This window comes from Pithys albifrons, chromosome 3 (assembly GCF_047495875.1).
Source record: "Pithys albifrons albifrons isolate INPA30051 chromosome 3, PitAlb_v1, whole genome shotgun sequence".
Taxonomy (NCBI): domain Eukaryota; kingdom Metazoa; phylum Chordata; class Aves; order Passeriformes; family Thamnophilidae; genus Pithys; species Pithys albifrons.
In genome coordinates, this window is record NC_092460.1 from 8,089,892 (window position 1) to 8,105,142 (window position 15,251).

At 43.2% G+C, this 15,251-nt stretch overlaps 1 protein-coding gene across 13 annotated transcripts in view; it reads left to right on the top strand.

Annotated features, from left to right (window-relative positions):
* CADPS (calcium dependent secretion activator) overlaps positions 1-15,251 on the top strand; it is a 216,362-nt gene that overhangs the window by 112,753 nt on the left and 88,358 nt on the right. For all 13 annotated transcript variants that reach the window (XM_071550343.1, XM_071550331.1, XM_071550332.1 and 10 more), the window contains exons 10-11: positions 4,084-4,192; positions 5,267-5,479. In XM_071550343.1, coding sequence (XP_071406444.1) covers positions 4,084-4,192; positions 5,267-5,479 — 322 coding nt within the window. The remainder of the gene's footprint in view (positions 1-4,083; positions 4,193-5,266; positions 5,480-15,251) is intronic.

Consider the following 15,251-nt stretch of genomic DNA (forward strand, 5'->3'; position numbering starts at 1 on the left):
TGTCTGCTGAGTAGCTTGAAGCAGTTTTCAGCTGATTGTGTCTGATGGTGTTTGCAGAATGTTCTTGGAACCAGATCAACTCTGCAGATTAAAACCAGTTGCAGTGTCTATGCCTGGATCTATTGTTCTAGTGACAGAGTCCCTAAACTCAGTATAATTTAGACTAACAGTGACAGTTCTGCTTTTAGCAAAAGTCAACTGACTTGGTATAAAATGAAATGAAGTAAGTGTTCAGTAACTCTGAATAATCACCAGAATTTGAAAATAATTCAGCAGAATTGCAGTGTTGTACCCCAGCAGTCCTAGAGCGTGGTCCTCAAGCCAAGGTAAATGATCCATTAGCTGGTCCCCATAATCATACTAAATCATGTTTTCTGTTAGACCCTTCCTGAGAATTAGGCATAGGTGGTGATTCTTGAGAAATCTTGAGTGTGATGATACATACAAAATGTCTGGAAACTGATGGTTAAACAGATGCCTCACCCTGTGACATCTGCCTGCAGTAGGTCCTGCGTGTCCTGTCCATACTCACGAGGGGCACCTTCCCACCACACAGCCCTGCCCCAGGAGACCACACACACCTCCTGCTTGAAGAAAGAAGTTGGGACAACTGCTATGTGCAATATTTTAGAGCTGAATGGATGTGCTGAGATGTGAAAACTGTTGTTTTCACTTTTTTTCTTTAAGCTGGATCATTTCCTCTGCTCATTTGTGTCAGGAAAGGGCTCGGGAGGTAACATACAGCTGTAACCAGAGGACGAGAGTCTCCCATCAAAGTGTAAAACTGTATTATAGCTGGCAGTATCTTCGCACGGTTTCTCTCCCTTGGGACAAAATGCATGCTGTTAATCTAGGAAAGGTCCATTTAAGAATTTAACCCAAGTAGGGCGGTGTTGTGTCAACAGTGAGAAAGGGGGAGGTGAATGACTGAGCTCAGAGTGTGAGGCATGACAATTAACAGGTTTGAGCAGGATCCTGGGGAAAGCAGTGCTCTCTAGAGCAGGAGTCTCTGTGGAGAAACAAGGATGAAGTCAGGACTGGTTAATGCATATCTACTGTATTTATTAATCAGTTGGATTATATAGCTGGTGACAGAATATGGTCAAGTGCCAAGAAAGTCAGATTTAATTTAGCAGCCTGGGAATAGTGAACTTTGGCATTTGTCTCCTGCTGTCTGCTTCCCCTTTCCTGAATTTCTTTGTCTTGTTCTCTTGTTCCCCCACTTTCTTTTCCTTATGTTCTTTTGTCTCAAATTATTTCTCAAAGCATTTTCCCTTTTTTTGTAATGAACCAGCCAGGGCTGCCTTGGATTAGTTCCCTTCTTTTAGTTTCTCTCAGTTCAGCTTCCTTAGATGCTCCTTTCCTGGCCCTCGTCGAGTCCCTGGATGAAATCCCAGCTGCTTTGAGAATTTGTCCCTCACTGGGCAGAGATTTTTCCTCTGTCTTCCTTCAGTTTCCTCTCTGTATCTGTGTTTTTTCCAATTACTCAAACCATTCATCTTGCTCGTCCCATCTGCTCGCTCGCTCTCATACTCAGCTATGGTTCAGTGTGAACTCAGCAGGCTGTAAGATTAATTTGTGCTATTAACTGTTTCACTTGTCTGGCCACTTCTGAGCTTCTACATAAAGCAGGCTCTGTAAAGCACAATATTTTAGAGGACTGATGAAAGACAACTGCAATCTCCACTTGACCCTACAGTGCTGTTCAGCACTGAAGCATGACATACCAAGCTTTCTAGAATTTCATTTTCTTGGGTTTTGCTTTACCATTGCTTTTAAATGGAAGGAACCACATTACACTGGTAGCCATAGCACCAGCTCCTCTCTGACCCCAAACAGTAAATGCTTTGGGCAGCAGGATAGGGCACTCAAGCTGGTCAGCCAGTCCTTGAAGTCAGTAGCTCAAGTTTTTGAGGTGAAGGCTCTCTGCTTGGCACAGCTGGCACCTCTTCCAGAGGCCTTGGATAGCCGCGGCCTCCTTCCTGCCTGATCCTAAGCTGCTCCTGCCAGCAGACTCTGTGGCATTCCTGAGCTTGGGATTAGCCCTTGAGCTGTGTGAGTAGAGAAAGAAACAGGAAGTGAACCCAGGTGATCCCTGGCTTACTGCACATTTTAGACCCACTGGTACATTTGTCTTGGAGGTCTCTTCTGCTAAGAGAGCAGAGGAGCTTCTTTCAAGGAAATCAAGTGTATGCTACCCAGGAGAGATCTCTGTCCTAGGATGGCTGTACCAGAGCCTGTGGTCTACATCTGTCTTCTGTAACCTTTAACATGAGAAATTCAAGCTCTGAACATTACTGCTGTGTTGGTATGGTTGGCTTATTGATAGGGATGAAGAGTATTTTCAGGGTCCAAATAGGAGTGGAATTACTTTTATATGAAGAAGCCCTGAAATTCAGACCTCATGTTCAGGGTCAGAGAAGCAGCAGCTGAACTACTGAATGCATTTTACCTGTTGCTATAGAACATAGAGGGGAAGCAAAAAACCATCAGTGGTGTTAATGTTTTCAATCAATGTCAGTGTACGTTAGCAGTGACTCATTTCAGGAATTGAATTTATCATGCTGTTTCTGAAGTTCAGGCTGTCTAACACAGAGAAATCAAATCCTTACCACTCAGATAAGATCTCCAGGAGTTTTGCATTAATAAAGCACATTCCAAAGTTTCTCCAGGAGGTGGCAGCAATATACCGCAAGTACGACTGAATGAACAGTGCAGGAGTCTGACTGTTGTACTGTGGGGCACTGGGTTATTTTTAGATTTCTTCGTGTTAATCTTTTTAGGTTTTGTGTTGCCGGTACCATGGTAGGCATGCAAAGTTCAGACCATGGAATATGCACTGGTGTGCTCCTGCTATTGGTCTGTTACTTGTCAATCTTTCGTCAGTGCTGGTAGTTTTAAGGAGGATGCAAGATGCTTAAAGCATCACTTTTAGTCTTACTCCCACAAACGTGTTAATGATACGGTTTATTCTTAGGTGGCTCTTGGAGCTGTTCCTGGAGGAAAGCACGGTGCAGGCAAGGCTGCTGGAGCAGGCTGGCAGTGAACAAGAAGCCCATAGAGGGCAGCAATAAACCAAGCACTGGCTGGGAGACTCTGTGCCAATAGACAGGTCTCCCGACTTAAATAAATGACAGTTTATTAGTGATAGATGTCACCAAAATAAGTGCTGCATGCGTCTTTGTGGCCGAGAGATTTGGCTGGAGTTTGAGGGCAAAACCCCCCAGCCCAGCCATGCTTCCATCTTTCAGGATGTCTCCCAACTTCCAAAAAATGACGAGCATGATTCATTGCCACCCACCAGAGTTTAAAAGTTTCCTCCAGAGGTCAAGAAAATGTCCAGACAAATAAAGTTACGTCAGGCATCCAGGATGTGACACAACCTTAACAAAGTCATTTGAAATCATTTGACAGTAAATTTCCCCGTGAGTTCCTAGCCTGGGGCACAGAGAATCCTCCTCTCTCCTCCTCCCTGGACGAGCCTCTCGCCGACCATCCAGATCGCAGCACGCCAAGTACGCGCGGGGTCTTGATGCGGCCTGATGGGCTCCTAAAGGCGATTCGGGAGCCTGGCAGAGCCCCTGCAGCTGAGTCGGCTTCGTCAAGAGCTTGACATTGAATGTATCGTGTCATGCAGATGGTACCTCAGAGGAGTGAGAGCTGCCATTTACAGCACTGATGACAATAACTGCCGAGATCAGTGGGATCTTAAGATTGCTTTAATATGACTGGCACCTAGCAATTTAGCTCACATTGCTTGTGACAGGGTGTCACTCTTGCACTTGTCTGGGGATGAATGATAGAGGGTTATAAACCGTGGAGCTTCCTCTTTTGGAGGAAATTAAACCATTGTATGTACTGATGTGGTGAATTAGATGCCTGCCACAGCAGAATGTGTTAAGAGAGTGATTTGCAGAAGCCTGGTCAAAAGTTTAGTGTGTCTCATATGGAGAATGACCACCAAAATTACCCCACTACCCTCAGCCCCCTGCAAACACACCATCAGCGTGCGGCTTTTGTAAGCACTTTGGATTGCCCTGCGGTGATCACTCGGTGCCATCTTAGCTTTGTGGTCTTCTTCAGGTTAGCCAATATACATTTGCCATGTGCAGCTACCGGGAGAAAAAAGCTGAACCTCAAGAGCTGCTGCAGCTCGACGGATACACTGTGGACTACACAGACCCACAGCCAGGTACGGCGCTGGCAGGACCCCACTGCGCCCGTGGGCGCTCAGCTCACCCCACGTGCAGTTCCCCAACAGGAGTCCTCTCTGTCTCTCTCTCTCCCTGCCTGTAGCTGAACTGTGATCAGCATTATTCTAAATATGTTTGTGTTTATACTGATCATTAGCTATGCATGACTTTACTATAAATAGACCTAAGGAACTGAGCTAAGAGTTGCACCAGAGGAGAGAAAGACTTATCTTTTCTGGGGAGCCTAAGTGAATTAGACATGTAAATCCCAATGAAATTTGATTGTGAACTGAATGCTCAAATTGAGTAGTGATTTTAACCTGTGCCTTCAGATTACATTCTCCAAATAAAAGGTTAGCAGCTATGACTGTCTTTATTGTAGAAAACATTTAGGGACCAAGAGAGCACTTTTGCCTGCTCCTTTCTCTCTCTGATGGATATCAGCACGTGGAAGGGGCAGGGACAGAAAGCCCTGGCACCTGGAGGTACCTGTTGAGTGGTGAGACCCTTCTTCAAGTGGAGGAGCACCACTTTAATTTCAGTGGGGCAACACATTGGACATGGTAACCCTCACCATACCCTGGATAAGGGTATCCCCAGAGGAGATGAAGAAAGACACAGGAGGTTGTTTGTCAAGACCTTTTTTACAGGTTAACTGGCATGTTAGGGAGAGGGGAAGATGTGTGCCAAATCAGAGCAAAGACATCACCCAAGCACCTTTTGTACAGTGTAAGCACTGATGCATTAAGTCTAATGGGGAACCTCCCACCATAGCCCCTCAAAACCCATTTTTAATTGGACTCCAGTGGTGCAACTCACATGGGACCTGCACAGATGGGGCTGTAGGTGAGAGAAGCAATTAATTCGAGTGTGTCAGAGCATGTTTTAGTAACTGGGGCACAGGATGGTAGGCTGTCTTTCAGGCAAGTTCGGTGCATGGGACAGGTCTGAGCTGGGAGCAGCATGGGGCTGGCTGAGGTGGGACCCCAGCAGCGATGGGGTGGGACGCTGGAAAGATCCCCTAGCTGGCCTCAGAGTCTGTGAAACTGTGTTGTCACTTCCTTTCCTGCCAGGTTTGGATGGTGGCAGAACGTTCTTCAACGCTGTGAAGGAAGGAGACACAGTGATTTTTGCAAGTGACGATGAGCAGGACCGTATCCTGTGGGTCCAGGCCATGTACCGAGCCACCGGCCAGTCTCACAAACCTGTGCCGCCTACCCAAGTGCAAAAGCTAAATGCTAAAGGAGGAAATGTACCCCAGATAGACGCCCCAATCTCTCAATTTTGTAAGTAAATAAGTTCTCCTAGAAGGCGGAAGTCTTTGATGGAAAGATTTTCTGCACTGATGTAAATCAATATTCATGCACATGTTTCTGATTTCAAAATGAAATGTTTTTCATTATCATTAAGCTGCTTTTTACATCAGTAGATCCAGGAGCAGTTAACCTGTATGTTTAGCACAACCAAACCCAAGAAACAAAATTCCTTGGGGAACTTGTCAGTGGGTATTTTAAAGTGCAATACTTGATGGAGGAGAAAGACTGGGATCTGAGAGGCTGAGACCCAGCTTGCTTTTCACAGACACGCGTTTTACCCCACACAATAAACTGCACACCCAGATCAGAGTGATTCATTAGCGCCATTAGCTGTCTATCAAATGCATCACGTGTTCAGAACTACAGGTGCAAATCTTGCAAGTATGAAATGCACACACAAAAAGAGGTCTCCTGTTGAATATTCAACTGTAGGAAAACATATGGTATTTTTAACAGGTTGCTTTGCAGGCCAGTTAGATGTGAATTTAAAGCAATCATCTTTTAAGTCGTAGCTGTGCTGCATGTCCTGTGCAGTTATACCCACTTTGCTTCATTTGAAATTTAGAGCAATTTCTTTTGTCTTGCAAATGTAATTTGATTATAAACGACACAAATGCCCCCTCGCTCATTTTTCTTGAAGGTCTCAATCACACGTCTGCAGCCCCTTTGTTATGTAACATACAGCAGTTCTTGCTACCTTCAGCAAAAATTAAGAATTAATCTCATTAATTATAAGTAAAGTAAGGAAAAATGGTAAATCTTAAAGAATTCTTCTAAATAAAGCAGATTTTAACATTTTAAAATAGTCTGTCTAAAGCAGTTATGGAATATATTGTGAAAAACTCAGAAAATCCATGCTTTTCTTGTCAATAGCATTTGACTATCTTTTATATTTGTTTGACTTCTTCATGTCAGTGTTTATAGAAAAAATAGTGCAAGACATACGGCTGTATGACCAGTGTTAACAGTAGAAAACCTCTGCTTGCTGCTTTTTATTTCTTGTACCCTCCACACGCCTGCATATTTTGGCCTCCCTTCTGCCTTGCATTGCTACTGCTCTGAGTGAGACACAGTGTGATGCTGCGTGGGTAACTTATAGTCAGTGTTTTCATTTCAGTCACCCTCATCTTCTTCATCTCAGTCAGGTCACTGACTCTGGGAGTGCAGGGTGTAAGGAACTCAGATTGGGAAAGAAAGGCACCTCTCAGAAAGCCAAAATGGGAGGTAGAATTGGCCTCCTGTAAGTGGAACGTTTACTGGCTGTAATTAGCCTCTAGGCCTGGCTGATTTTTGCTAACCTGAGATTGAATCTCAGAGGTTGTATGCCACTCCGCCCAGAATTTTTAATCAAAGAATTCTCATAAATAGCAGACACAGGTCCTTGTACTGCTGCTTTTTTACATGTTGAAAGCCTTGAAAGCATAGCAAGGGAAAGCAGCAGAGGGATGCAGCTTGTGGCTCCTCTTCTAACAAGAGATGCTGAAGGATGCTCTTAGCTGTGGGGTTGGTGCACAGAGGATACTGTTCTGCTCGTCCCAGCATGATTCCTGTGGAGTAAGATGAGAGCAGAGAACATGAAACTGGAGAAGCACCTTTCCCTCCAGTCTTCTCCCATCTCTGCAGACATCAAGCCTGGAGAATTTTTCTCCTGGGTAAATTCCTGATGTTTATAGAGTATTCACTTTGCCAGACTATTATGCAGACTCAGGTGAAGGGTTATATTCCCAAACATATTGTAGCAGCTGTAGCAAAATCTGCCAGGAGTTTGAGGAGGAAAAGGGAATGCCCAGAGCTGTAGAGGTTTATGCACAGCCAAGTGCTGTGGGTATGGGAAAGCTGAGCCCTTCTGCTTAGAGTACCTGGGGTGGAGAAGGGGCAGCTGGCTTGTCCTAGACCTTGACAGGGAGCAGGGCAGTCAGTGACTGAGCCCAGGAGTCCTCTCTCATCTACCCACAGCCCAGCACATCCATGGTTCTGCACTCTATCAGCCTGACTGTGCTCTGAGCTAGAGAAATGCCACAGGTTTGACCTTGTTTTTCCATCTCACTCGCCTGCCAGGAGGCAAAGATCCCTCATCCTTGCTTCTGGTGAAAACAGCCAAGATTTCACCCTCTGGTCCCTCCAGGGCATCCAAGGGGGTCAGGATCTGACCTCACTTGTTCTCATGCTAGTACCAGCTCCAAGTATGGATCAATTTGTTTTTTATAATGCCACAACCCTCTTTCCACCCACAATGTATTTTTGCAGAAGCTGGGCAGCTCCAAGCTCCCCTTTTTATTGCAAGAACTGGGAAACCCTCTTGGTTGTGTTGTGCCAAAGCCTGGAAGAGAGTAACTAGTCAGCTCATCAGTCCATCAGTTTGATGATGACTTGCTACTTCAACATCCTCTGGGCTAGCGTGTTTTGACCTAGGTCTTCCTTCCTCCTCCTCACTTGGATCTAGATCCCTCTGACAGGTTTTTGTGCACATCCTACAAGAGGATTACGGCAACATGCCGTAGTAAACCTTCATCTCAACAGTAAAAGGCTGCTCATTTTTCATATTTCAATGTCTGTACGTGGCAATGCTCTTTGCAAAAGTCATTGGGTGCAGCAGTTAAATAATCCGAAGCATGAGTGAGTCATACATGCCATGATGGCTTGTTGGGAGTCTTAAATGCACAAATACATATCTCAGCTCCTTCAGTCTTAAAATTCAAACATATCAAGTATTGCATTTTTAAAAGGGTCTTGGTTTGTTACTGGGTTTTTTTGGCTTGGGTGTTTTGGTTTGGGGTTTGATTTTCTTTTTTTTTTTGCCTGCAGAAAGGTAAGGACTTTTGTGAGACATTTTATTCTTGTACATTTATACCTGTCATTTTTTTTGTGCTTATTAGAGGCTATGGTGATTGAGGATGTGCAAAGAAGTAAATGTTAAGCCATTTGACGAGTAACTGTTGTTACAGCTTTCATGTCGTAGCAGTCCGAGACGGCTCATGCGAATGCATGCACATGCAGAGAAAATGCAGCCCTCCACGCCTGGGATGGAGCTGTCTGTCACACAGAAACTTGGGAAGGACATATCTTGCTCTTTGGGAAACTTGGGAGAAACAGTCAATTCACTTGGTTCCCCCCTCTTTCGACTTAGTAAATATAAAGTTTGAGCAGCACTTAAATTCTCATCCGCAGTTCGATGGCAGCACTTGACTTGGAAGCAAACAGACAGCTCCAAAACAGGGTGGAATTTATTTTATTTGCAATTTAAGTACTGGGAAGAAAAATAGATCCTGCTATTCATTAATTTTTGTATGACTCTACAATTCCTTTTATGTGGGTGAACAATACCTGTTAGAGTGAAAAGTTTTGCTTTTTTTGTTTTGCTACAGTTTCAAAGAAAAACTCCATTCATGCAAAGCTGTGCTTTTCTCCAGTGTTCGCATTATAAAAGAAAAAAACCCAAACTGTTCTTGTTTACTGTTGAAATCATGCACAGTATTATAGTCAATAATGCTGCCAATACATATTACACCTTTTGGCAATATTTAAGCTTCATAAAAGTGGTCACCTGTCTGAAAGCACCAATCTTTGTTCGTTGTGTGTTACTGATGCATCAAACACAATTCCCAAATGTGCTCAATGTTCTTTTATTTTTTCCTAAACCCTTTTCTTTTTAACATGAAAGATTGGTCTGTTCTTGTTTTACGTATTGCTTGTGGTTATATTTAATTTTTTAATGTCTGTTTATATTTAATAACTGTTAATCACACCATATATAAAAAGTTGGTTGTTTTGAGAAATTGTGATTATTTGTTCCCCCATAATAAGTAGTGAGGTTTATTGAGCTGCTTAAGAAATTTTGAGCTATAAGTGGTTTTCCTTTTAGTTGGTTTGATTTTCTTTTAAGTTTCTTTTTCATTCTTTGCTTGAACCCAGATATTTAGCTGCTAGGTTAGGGCTCCTGTCTGCTTTCCTGAGCCTTGTTGCTAGTCTTTATGTTATTCTGGTTTGTTCCTTCTTACCCTGCTAACTTCTAGCTGGACTCAAGGGTAAGTGCTTCCCTGTAGCTAGCACAGCTCAGATAATCAGACTAGATTATCTGACGTATGCAATGTGCTTTTTTTTTTTCTCTTAAATCTTTCTCATGTTTAGATATTGTAGTACAAACTTTCCATGTTATTTTCCTGAATTGAGGTTTGAAATGTAAGTTTCCATACTGAAATTGGGATGCATGTGATGTTTGCATAATTGCCTTCTCTCCCTGGCTTTCACATTGGCATCAAGTGATCCTCTTAGTAAAGCCAATCATTAACATTTCTATTTTTCATTCCAAGATGTAAATATTAATTAACATCACAATAAAACTGTAAATAATACCTTCTTTTGTTTCATGGAATTTACATCTAGTTGACTGCTTCCTGCCTGAAAACAGATCATTTTGCACTCTGACAATATCCTTTCTCTCCGTGCCGATGATTAGCTTGGTGCAGCGCACCGGAGTGCAGGGCTGGCCATGGACACCTCAGGGCGTAGAAAGGTAGGGCAGGAGACCCAAAGAGACCCAGAAAAGGTGCAGGACTCTAGAGGAGACCCCAAAAACCCCTCCACACATGCTCTGTGAAAACAAGCCTGAGTCATCAAGGTTTGTTATTTCCCTCTCCTGTAAAGTCGTTAGGGGATGATTTCAGCAGCAAGTGGCAGCTCTCTGGATCACCCTGGAGATGCTGACCCACTCAGACCTAAATGTATTTGTCATGGAGGGGTGCTGCTGTTTCCCCAAATCATCATAAATTAATGTTCTTTGCATGGGTCTCAGTCACCAATCAAAGCCATGCTTGTCAAAGCATAAGCCAGGGAAATTGCTATTTTACCTTTTCCCACTTGAATACCTACTCTGAAAAAGACAGAAGCCCAGCCTTGTACTGTAAAAGAGCTCCTCCTCAATCTTTATTCAGTTCTAAATACACCCCTTCATTGGTGTTAAAAGCTTCTTTCTAATACCTGGTGAGTGCCTGCTTTCCGTAGGAGAGAAGAGCATCAGTGGGTCATGAGAGCTGGCAAATATGTATCCAGAGTATCTGAATGCAATTACGAGAAGGAACAGGCGGTGTCATCCCTCCTGGCCATCAAATAAGACTCTTTTTTCCTTCTTCCTCCTTTTGTTCCTTTTTTTTTTTTTTTCCTATGTGTGAGTATGTGCGTGTGTGTGCGAATATCCCCCTGGGTATAGCAGGCAGAATTCCTTCTCAGCAGACACTTTCTTTTTTCTTTCTTTATTTTGTTTTCTAAATGTTTGGATTTCCAAAGAGGATTCTTATCAGACTTTACTGCAAAAAAACCCACAAAAGTTTAATTTGAATGAAATACAGATTTTTGCCACTTTGAAAGAAAGAAAGAAAGAGTGAATGAATGAATGAACTTGGGTTTGGCAACATTACATGTATTTGCACTACAATGCATTGCTATCCTATTAGATTATTAGTTTTGTGCTTTAATTGCTTTATTTTTTTTAGATAGTTAGAGATATCATGAGAACGCTGCTGTGTCTTCTGTATTGTCAACTTGCAGATGCTTCATTGCAGGAATGCAAAATTAAAATGTTAATTCAGTTCTCACATAACTTGCATGAATTTCAAACTAGCCTGTAAATCACTTTTACGTGCTTTAAGAAGCCTGGGACTCTACTTACAAAATACAAATTCATGGGTTTCTGCAGTCATCCAATTCAAAATATTTTTAAATAGTTTTAAAAATGCTGTGAAACAATGTTTTATATTATAAATAGCTGTTCTAAAACTGTGTTTTTAACTTGCCACACAAGGAATTATGTAAGTTCATGCTACAAATTCTTATTCATTTAACTAACAAGCATTAGATAACTTAGATTGCAATTCAGTGTCTGGTGATTTACAGGAACATTCATAATAATTTATTAAAATTGTAACTCAAGCAGAAAAGAATTTGTTTGCAGCAGGGAAAAAGCCATAAACCACAGGAATAAACAGCCAATTAAATTTAAAACTATCTTCTAACACAGAATAATATGAAAGGGAAAAGAAAGAGCTCTTGGCTCTGCAGCTGAGAGGCAAAGGTGAGGCTGCTGCAGCGGCCACAGCTCCGCGCGGGGAGGAGGTTTGGGGAGGAGGTTTGCAGAGCCCTGTGCACACACACACACACATCACTTCTCAGAGGTGGCAGTGCCATAGTGCACAGCAAGGAGGGGGCTTGGTAAGTCACCAGGCAGCACTGCAGCAACTCGCTCACAACCTGCCTGGAGATTTTCTGGTGCTGGGGTTTAGTTTTTCCCCTCCAGATCATCGGTGTTTGCTAGTGAAGTCTCTTGCTCCACATGGCCAGACAAAATGAGGTTTCCCGGCACTTCCCTGGGTGTTTCTGTAACAAGTCACAGTCTAAGCATGTCCATGAGCTCCCAATATAGTGGTGAGAGCAGGAGGGAACCCTGCTGCCCTCGGAGCAGGCGGTGGGTCGGTCGCGGTGGGCACACCCTCACCCACCACCACGGTGTGTTCCAGCACTGCTCAGGCTGGAAAACTTCTCCCACTTTGCCCGGCCAGGCCAGTGAGGAGTTTTCTAGAAATATCTGTAAATGAATAGCTGCCATCAATCATTGTCATTCCTTTATTTCATGTCTCCTGATGAGGTTGACTAGTGTCATTGTTTGTTACTGTCCAAACCACATCTTCATTCTTGTAATGTCAAGCAGATATGACAAGCACACATTTTCCAGATGAGTAAGATACAAAGTCACCTTTTAATTTACAGTTGTTTGATTTTTTTTGTTTGTTTGTTTGAATTTTATTGGTTTTTTTAATAAGCAAACGTATTGTAAAATTTAGTGGTTGTTCAGTTGCCTTTGGTACTAAAACAAAGTCACTCATGATCAAAAAGAAATAAATCTGGAGTAAGAAATTCTTACAATAAAATGGCTACCTAAAGCCTTTTATAACAAGAATTCTTTTATGGAGCTTGTCCCCCACTATTAACTTCACTGCTCTCAAAGCAAAATCTGCCAAATCTGTTGCTGGAGCAAAAGAAATGCAGAGGGCAGGGAAATACATTTTTAAAAAAGAATGAGAGATTTGACTGTTTTCTCTCTTCCTTTTTAAATAACAGTTAGATAAAGGGAAATACAGTCCTTAGAGGACCAAAGAGTGTGACAGTCCTTTGGTTTTCATTATTCTTGTTGTTGTTGAAATTTTTGTGTTCCCGGCACTGGCAGATTTTTAAGACACTGATTTCAAACACTTGTAGGGAGGGGGCTACAGGGGGTTAGTTAATGGAGTCAGCATAAAATACAAACTGGATAAAAATGAACAAAATAAACCTGGCAGCATTTTAAAAAGGCAGTAATGTAGGGGACCAAGTATGATATAAAAGGCCAGAGTCTGCAGTTTTCCAGAAGAAAGGCTCACGGAGCCTGTGCTGCCCATGTCCCTCCTCTGGCAGCCTCCCTCCCGAGACCACCATCGAACACCTTTCAGCTGCAGTTGTGTGCAGCTTGTCTAAATATGTAAGATAACTTTTGTGGGCCTGCAGCAGCATTTCGGCTGGGGTCCCGAACAAAGAAGCACCAGCGAGCTTGGCACGGCACCTTGGGAAGGGATTGCAAATTACTGGAGCATCATATAACTTTCTTTCTTTGGTTTCTCCTTCCTTTTTAGCTAGAATAACAGAGCTGGGTCAAAAAAGCAGCTGTATTTGACTGAAACAATTCATTTAAAGTACTTACAAATTGGCTGGACAGTTTGGGTGTGAATATTAGCCATTCTCATGTTGTACTTTGTTTAAAATCACATTCAAACTGTACAGGCCATTTTGAAAGAGGGTAGATTAGACATAAAACATATTTTAAATGCAGATGTTGGCATTATTTTAAATTGCAGATATTTATCTGAAGTGGAGTAATAATATATTTAGATCTTTTCTTTGTGTATTGCCTAGGAAGTTTAATTTTTTAGGTACAATTTGATTCCTAAGTTTTGTTTTTAAATGTGAGTCCACTGGAAAAATCAAAATGTGAAAATAAATTGCAAGGTGAATGCAGTGTTTATTTAGAATAATGAAGGGAAGGTGAGTTAAGTGTAGGATGGACCTCTTTAACCTGCTCCTAATTACTTTTAAGAATTTTGGCACACAGTGGCATCTGGCCCAGAGTTATATTCCATTTAAAAGAAATACGCACTTGTATTACCATTTTCCACAGGCATCTCCAGTTCACATCACACCAGCTGTGTCCCCTGGGTGGGCAACGTGCACCCACCCAGCGCTGCATCTCTGCTGATGCAAAGTGGTTTGGGCGTGCAAAAGCTGTGGTGCTGGGCTATGCAGGAGGAGCTGCAGCTGCTCATCCTCCTTCCCATGGCAGAAATCCACATTTTAAACCACTGACTGAGCAGAAGTCATGTGGATCATGCTTTTCTGGTCACTTGAGCTCACGCAGTGCCATGTCTGGTGTCTCTCTTTTCATGTGGTTGTTCCGAGGTGGAGAGATCTGGGGGAAATGGGCTTTCAAGCAGGCACCCAAAGGGATGCTCAGTAAGGTGTGGCTTCAAAGTGATTAATGAAAGTACAATTGCCACTGATTATGGTCAGTGGTGAAGGACATTTAATCACTGTGTCTGTTCTCATGCTTGGCAGGGAACTGTCTGTGCCCCTGCCTTGGGCAGAGAGATTGTAAAAATCCCAGCCAGACCCTCAGCTCGGTGGCAGCCAGCAGCACTTTGGTCGGCTCCCACCATCCGAAGGTCTGCTCTGTGCCCACCTTGCTCCCACAACGTAATGTTGTGAAAAGCTGATTAGTCTGGAGTAAAAAATATTAATTTCAAACATGCTTTCTAGCACATATGCTCAAAAAAGTTCACCAGCTAAAGGGCTAGAGGACTCTTCAAATTTCCAGCTGATTTACTCAGCTCTCAGAGCCTCGTTGGCTGAGCGGGAGGATTGACAGTGTATCAGGGCTCCTAATTGAAAAGTAATAAAATCTCTGAGCGAAGCTGGCAAATGAAGGCCTCCAGCCAATTTGTCAGCTTGCAGTCAACTCTGAGAAGCCGGGCAGAGCAGCAAGCCATTAAAAATAGTCTGATAATAGCTGTTAAAACATTTTGCGGGCACTATGGATGGAATCAAAAACAGCACAGACAAACTCTTTGGGAGTGAATGCAATCAAATCCATCTTGGCCGGAAGGGACAGAGATGAGGGGGCAGAAAGCTGTCAAAACAGACAGGAGTTGACCCATGCTGCAAGCCCCAGGGCTGGGTGGGCTACACATCCCAAGTCCAAGGATGCTGGAGAGGTGCCCTGGAGGTGATGCGCTCCCCAGGGCAGTTGTCCCTGTCCCCCGAGCCAGCCCTTGTGCTGCCACCTCACTTGGCACCATCAGCAGCTTCTTCTGTCCCTGTGCTGAATGCACAGAGCTGCCAGCAGAGGCAGAGGGGGCAATTTGGGACTGGGAAGGGAGGTGGGGTGGGGGGCAGCAGGACCCAGCACATAGAGTGAAACAGGGGAGCAGACCCTTAAAAATGAACCAGCTGTAGGAAAAACATCAGTGTTTATTCAGCAGGGTTTTAGTGAGGAAAATTGCCAGCTACTACTGAATTAAGTATTGCTAGCAGCTAATTGAAGTGTTATATGTTTTAATTTGTCTGATTTCTTTCCAGTGGGTGATGTTATTTATATAGTTTGTGTGTAGACAATGACAGACTATACAGAAAATGTATAGATTGCTTCCAATGATCAGTAATATTA